Source organism: Cynocephalus volans, chromosome X (genome assembly GCF_027409185.1).
Source record: "Cynocephalus volans isolate mCynVol1 chromosome X, mCynVol1.pri, whole genome shotgun sequence".
Lineage (NCBI taxonomy): Eukaryota > Metazoa > Chordata > Mammalia > Dermoptera > Cynocephalidae > Cynocephalus > Cynocephalus volans.
Window position 1 is genome coordinate 180,477,221 of NC_084478.1, and position 6,666 is coordinate 180,483,886.

The 6,666-nt window shown below is 51.2% G+C and overlaps 1 protein-coding gene across 1 annotated transcript; it reads right to left on the minus strand.

Annotated features, from left to right (window-relative positions):
- Nucleotides 1-3,318: 3,318 nt before the first annotated feature.
- LOC134368670 (testis-specific Y-encoded protein 9-like) lies at nucleotides 3,319-5,917 on the minus strand (the record flags this gene model as incomplete). The annotated part of the gene is made up of 7 exons (XM_063085086.1): nucleotides 5,903-5,917; nucleotides 5,470-5,613; nucleotides 4,810-4,965; nucleotides 3,988-4,065; nucleotides 3,747-3,858; nucleotides 3,504-3,652; nucleotides 3,319-3,399 (listed from the first exon to the last, which is right to left on the minus strand). Coding segments are annotated over exons 1-7 (735 nt in total), but the record flags the coding sequence as incomplete, so codon positions are not given.
- Nucleotides 5,918-6,666: the final 749 nt, after the last annotated feature.

Sequence of the window (6,666 nt, forward strand, 5' to 3'; positions counted from 1 at the left end):
GCAATGTAGACAGGGTTGTGATTCCCGGTTGGAAAGCAAGATACAGGAATTTTGAGAAATGGTTTCAGCTCCAGAGCTGTGTGGCCCCGAGCCCCACCCCAAGACCCCAGGGGGCGGGTTCTGTTGATGGGAACTGCAGGGACAGGGAGGCCAGTATTGCAGGGGTTAGTGTTAGGATTACGCTTCGAGGTTTAGGGCTGGATATCATGGTTATGGTTAGGGTTGGTTCTCAGGTAACCTCAAACACTTCCTTACCTTGAAAGCGCCCAGGCAAGCGCTTCCTCTACTCAGTCGCATTTTTCTAGGATCCCAATTTGCTCCAGCATTTTGTTTAAGATTCCCCATATGACCTTGTGATGTATCCAATGCAGTCAGTCTCCAGCATGTTGTTTAAATCCTGTAACCCTGAACCAGCAAGTGGATGTTTCGGCAACCTTTGATTTCCTTCCTCAGCATTCTGAGCACATCAGGACAGCCACGACACTTCTGCAGGGATGACTTTTAGCACTTTTCTTAGAGGACTTAAATGCTGTTTTTGCGACTCTGGGTTTCACCACAACTTCATTGCTTGTGATGCACTTGCCAACTCCAGGTCTGCCTGATTTTTTTCTGTGAACTCACCACCTCTCTGTCTCTCTCTCAACAGCAGAATCTGATCAGAAATTGGCTCCCACGTTGAATGCTCTATGTCAGTCACAGCCCTAAGGGGCACAGGTCTTCAAGTCTGGGCCTGTGGCCTGCCCACCTAGCTCCCTTGAGTTGTGCCTAGACAGGGCCTTGAGTCACGTGGGGCTCCCAGTCCGGGCAGTGCCCCCGAAGCTCAGAGCCCACCTGGCACAGGATCAGCAGCTTTCTCCCCAGTGCCCGCCGGCCTCCCACTGAAGACACAGTCTGTGCAGTGAGCTGGTTTTCTTCTCTGTGTGAACGTTCACTCCCAAGAGGGGACAGGGACAGGAGGAGGAGCAGGGGGTGTGGTGCCATCCCCATCTCCCCCCAGCTCTTCTGTGGAACCCTGGCCCTGGACACCAGCCTTTTATACCCCATCCTGTGCTCCCCAGCTTCAGACAGGTCACAGTGGAGTCCCCAAAATGTTACTCCCATAACTCCATCTATCTATGACCTCCTAGAGCATTCTCCTCCTGAGTCCCCGCCCAGGCAGACTTGTCCCATGACTCCTTCCCTTTTCTAGGCCCCACCTCCCTCTCCCCCATTTCAGAGATTTAATTTTCAGGTGGAACATTTGGGACTCGGGGAGAGGACCTACCCAGGAGCATAACCTGATTATATGTTGGGCAGCCTCAGACCCAGATCCCAGCGGTCTCCCCTCGCCCCCCTCGCGCTGTTTCCCGGAGCTGGAGGAGGAGGGACCAAGAGCCCACAGCTGGGGAGGGCCCTGTCATTACAGGGTTTGGGCCCACCCCACCACTGAAGCCCTGCTCTGTAAACGTGCCCCAGATCCTGGGGCTGCAATTGCCCCCTCTGCTATGATACCTGATACCCCACCTGATGACTGGACCCATAGAGAAGAAGTTGGGGCCTTGGGGAACTGGTTTCCTAACTCCTTTTCCTTGTCTCTTGAGTTCCCACTCGTGTCCGTTTACATTTTGGGATCTTCACCTAATACACAGGGTCTTGCGTAAAAGCTTAGACCATCTGAAAATAGGAATATTAAGAATAAAGTCTACATCTAGGATCATCTAGGGACAGACAGCACATGGGTGAAAGTCTGGCAGTTGTATATTCAACCACTCCACCTCCCTGCTCTGTTTATATTTTTTGCCCAAACTCAGTCACCTGGAAAAACAACGGCACTCACATACAACTATGAGGAGACCTGCTTTTTCCCAAAAGTTTATCTTTTCACTTAGTCACCTTTGCAAGAAACAAAGCCACACCTTCACTGCCTTCCCTCATCCCTTTGTGTCCTTTCCCACAGTCCCTTCATATACCTTATACTTCCATTTCTTAAAATGTTGCTGGGAAGCCTGGCCCTGACAGGTTGATTGTCCCATCAAAGCACTGTGCATTCATCTACCTAAGGATGACGTTTGGTTCAGAAGAGAAACGAACTTTAATAGTTCCACCTTGAATTCTCCTAACGTGTCTGACAATATGCACAAGAGAGGATATTTGGAGGAACCCTGTGCAAGAAAATTTCACCCTGATTATTTTACTTCTGTAATCACTAGGTCCTTTCTTTGAACTACCCTCCCATTCCTGGGAAAAACAAGAAGTGTCAAACTAAACTGTTTCTCTTTCCTTTCTTCTTTCTCCACAACCCCTGCTCTGTGGGGAAGGAAAAAAAAAGTCCTCAGACGGAATCCCAAACCTTGGTGTATCTGCTCTCTACAACTTTATAAGCCCAGATCCTCCACAGACTGACAGTTCCTGGACAAAGAATTAAAAATCCCACATGGATTTGACCTATGTATAATCTCACCCCAATCCAGTACACAAGCACATACACAGAGACATGTAAGCTTGATGGTGTTTATTTCTCCTTCACACCAATCCGATTTTATCCAAGTGTCTTGCTGTCTGCATTTTTCATCACCGGATCTGCTTTTCTTTCAATCCTGAGCATGAGAACACTGTATCTGAAGTCACATTTTAGAAGTTCTGCTTTTTTAGGTAAAGTTTGATGCTCCGAGATATTCAACTCAAAAACTTGGAATACTCTAAAACACACAAACACACATAAAAACTCATTTTCTCTGAAAAATGTTAAAAATTGCTTTAATTATGCAAGGTCCTGCCCAGGAAAAACTAGCCCTTCCCCGTTTGTGACCTCTTCAATTTCCCCTTACCATGTGTTAGAAATTGCTCTCCGTAACATCTGCCCCACTGCCAGTGTTCTCTGTATGAGTAGAATAAGCTAAGGAGATAAACAAGAAAATTAAAAGACACTGATTACCAAAATGGAAAATTGATGAGAGAAAGGAATGAGAGACTGTACAAATATTCATAGCCTTTTGTGGAAAGGGTGAAAGGAGGAACATTTGATGAGCCAAAATTTAAGGGGGTGGAGAAATGACTGAGGGTGGGGTTGGCTGTCATGGAATTAAGTTCAGAGAAGTAAAGGATTGAACTTTGCTTCTGTCCAAACGACTCCGGACACTGACTACAGTGCAGTGGGCTTAAGCTTCCCCAGCTCTAACTTGTTTTGCAGTGCAGTTTCTCCCATGTTCCTGTTTCATCTTGATGCCCTGGGTGACCTGGTTTGTGTCATTCCCTGTCTTTCAATTTCTACACTTGTGAAATGAGTGTCCAGGTACCCCAAAACATGCATTTCAGCCCCTACTTCCCGAGCTGCTCACCTGCCCTCTCGGTTCCCTGTCCAGGCACCTGCATCCTCATGTGGTACCGCAGGGGATTGAGCCATAGGTCTTCACAGATGATCTGTTAGGGGAACCAGGACAGGACCGCTCAGGGTTCAGACACCATTCCCAAGAAGGCTGGGAACCCTCCCTGGTCATTTCTGAATTTTCGCAGTGAGGCCCTACCTCAGCGATCCTGTTAGATCCTGCAAAGTTGTGGTCAGAAAACCAGTTGAAGAAGAAGTTAACACTGCTGTTGTGGTGCCTGCGGCTATAAGCCTCATGTTCATAATCCTGATACCACTGAACTGGAGTGGAATGAGATGCCCTATATCCTGCAGGGAAGAAAAGTATACAGGAAGGGGTTGGAGCATGCTGACGATGATAAACCCAACACCTTCACTACCCATCCTGGGATCCACCTCCTACCGGTGACATTAATGAGATATTCCTTAATAATCACTTTATTCCGGAAGTACGGGTTGTCCCGAAAGAACAACATGATCTTGCAGCAGTGAATGGGATGCCTGATTTCCTCCACCTGTCATGACAAAGTGGAGAAGGCTAAAATTTCTTTTCAGGTCACCTACCCTTTTCTGTTTGCCTGAAAGAATTGCTTCTCTTATCCTTCCCCGCTCAACCTTCCAGCCTCAGTCTCACTAGTTCTGACCTCCAAGTCGAGCACGTAGCTAAGCAAGTCTTCATCTTCATCGCTGATCATGGCCAACATCTCGGGGTGGTTCACAATCTGCCTCAGGTCAAGGAGCCATTCCATGCTACGGAAGTAGGCGCTAGAAGCAACTGAGCATGTATAAACAGCTAGGAGAGTGTGTTGCGCAGGGGTCTCCCACACCTCACACATTGTGTCTCCCACACCTTATGCACTGTGCCCTCCCTGCCTGTCATGAGACACACTCAAGGCAATGGGTGCCTTGCGTGGCCTTAAATGGGAGACTGTCCACGTTGACACAGGGAGGGGCTCCTTTCTGAGGGATGCTGAGCTCTATGTGTCCCCGATGTACTAGGGGCAAAAGTGAATCTGCTTGTATCTAAGTATGCACTTTATCAGCTCTTACTGACTAGGGTGGGAATTCATACACTTTCCTACAGCATTATTGTCAGGAAAGCCTGTCCTTCAAACACCTTTTCTACATGAGAACTCCTTTGTGCTATTCACGACACTGATCCAGAATGACTTCTAATTCTCCGCCCCAGTTAGTGTCTCTGTGCCATAAGTATTTGTATTTGCACGAGTGTGGCTGCAGCTCCGTCTTCCCTCAGTCTGTACCTTCCCCCACACCCCCCAAGCAGATGTTTTCCAGTACAGGGACGGAACACTGGTCCTTGGTGCTATCAGTACCATTCTCTAAACAACTGAGCAACCGGCCAGAAAAGCCTGTATATTCTCATGCTGAGCTGTCCCATGGATCGATTGCTATTACCCTTGCCCATGCTCCTACCGGTCAGTACAAAGCGAGATTCGAAAGGATACGGCTTTGGCCCAGAAGCCAGGGATGCCCTGGATGATGGACCTTCGGTGACCGAGAAGAGTCCTATGTCTCTGCACCAGGTTCTGCCTCAAACGAGCAAAGGCCGTCCTGGCTTGGTTGTTCACGGGCTCCATCTCTAACTGAAGGGCCTCCAGTGACTACAGAGGGGATAAGGACAACATGGGGCTCCACAGAGTCTGTGTCGGGGTCTTCTATTCAAGCTTCTCCTCAGGCTCTACAAGTTGCATCAGAGTTTCCTCCCCCACGTCTTCTTCCTGAACTTTTTCCTCAAATTCCTCCTCCTCCTCTTCCCTGTCAGGCTCCTACACCACCCTCTCACCGTCCATCACGTGCTGCGCCCACTCCCCCTTCCACTGCTCCTGCTCCTCCTTCTCCTCGTCCTGCTCAGCTGCCTCCACCTCCTGAATAACATCCACCAACACAAGCACCACATCATCCTGCTCCTCGACTTCTCTCTCCTCTTCTCCCTCTTCGGATCACCCCTTCTCTTCCTGCTCCTCCTGCCATTCAACGACCTCCACCACCGCCATTACATCCACAAGGACAGCACCACGTCTTCCAGCTCTTTATCCTCCTGGTCCTCGACGTTTCCTTCCTCACATGCCTCTTCCGGTTTCTCCTCTTCCCTCCTCCACAGCGACCTCCACCACCTCCACTGCCTCAAACAAATCTAGCGCCACCTCCCGCCCGGTCGCCGCCGCCTCCCTCTCTGCCAAGGCCTCGCTTTCCTGCACAGCTTCAACCCCGGTCCCGGAGGCCTCCTCGGGCGTCCCACCCAACTCTGCCTGGGTCGCACACCCCACGCCATTATTGGCCTCTGGCGGCTGCTCCCAAAGAGGCCTACCGGCCCCTCCCTCCCGAGGTCCCTTTCCCACACCTACCTTCATCCAGGGTTCGGCAGAAGACCCTTCCTCCCGGGAGCCCGCCTCACTCGCCATGCTGCCCTGGTCCTCAGCAGGCTCAGCTGCGCCGGGTACGGAAGGCCGAAAGCCTTGAGCTGCACACCCCCAGGCAGCAGCTAGAGAAGCCGACCCACAGGCAGCTTCCGGCTCTGGGAACTTCCGGGAGCCTCACGGTCTGGCTCGGCATCGGGCGCATGCGCATGGCTTGGCGCGCTCTGCCGTCGTCATGGGGCCAAGGCGCCCAGCCACGCCCAGACCGCTACTGTTGCTCCACGGCCAATGGATGAAGAGGTAGTGGCTGTCACCCATGACGGCCCCGCCTCCCGGACGCAGACATCTGAGGCACAACTGCCCTGCCTGCGAGCCCAGGCCCGTGTCTCCAGGAAGCCCTCCAACTTGCCAGGTGCAGTGCGCACACACAGCCGGTTTGCCCTTTGCAAAGTCCAATGAGTGTTCCACTCCAAGGTCCATGCCTGCGTCTTGTGTGGCACCGAATTCAGACAACATAAAGTACTTAAGGACACGAAGCGGGCGCAGTGGACAGTACTGGGTATTTCAGTTCCAGCCCACAGACAGAGTGAGGTTCTCTGAGGGCCGCGCCCATTCGTTGCTCCATATGGTGCTGCGCTGGATTTCACCGGGTCTAGAGGCAAAGAGCACTACTGCATCGTCTCCCTCAGGATTAGGATAATTAGGGGTCTCAGAAATAGTGCACGATTGTCTCTGCAAGTATCAGACCCTCTCCTCCTCAGTGCCTGGCACAATGGAGGTGATTCAGCAGAATGTCCGTCCGCCTGCATGCACACATTGTTGCAGTGCCTTCCCAGAGACTGAGAGAGCAACCCGTGGCCTCCTTTCTACCAATGGCAGATGGACACCGCCTGGATGTCACTGGCCGTGTGTACTTTGGAAGAAAGGAAGTCGTGCGCAGGTATT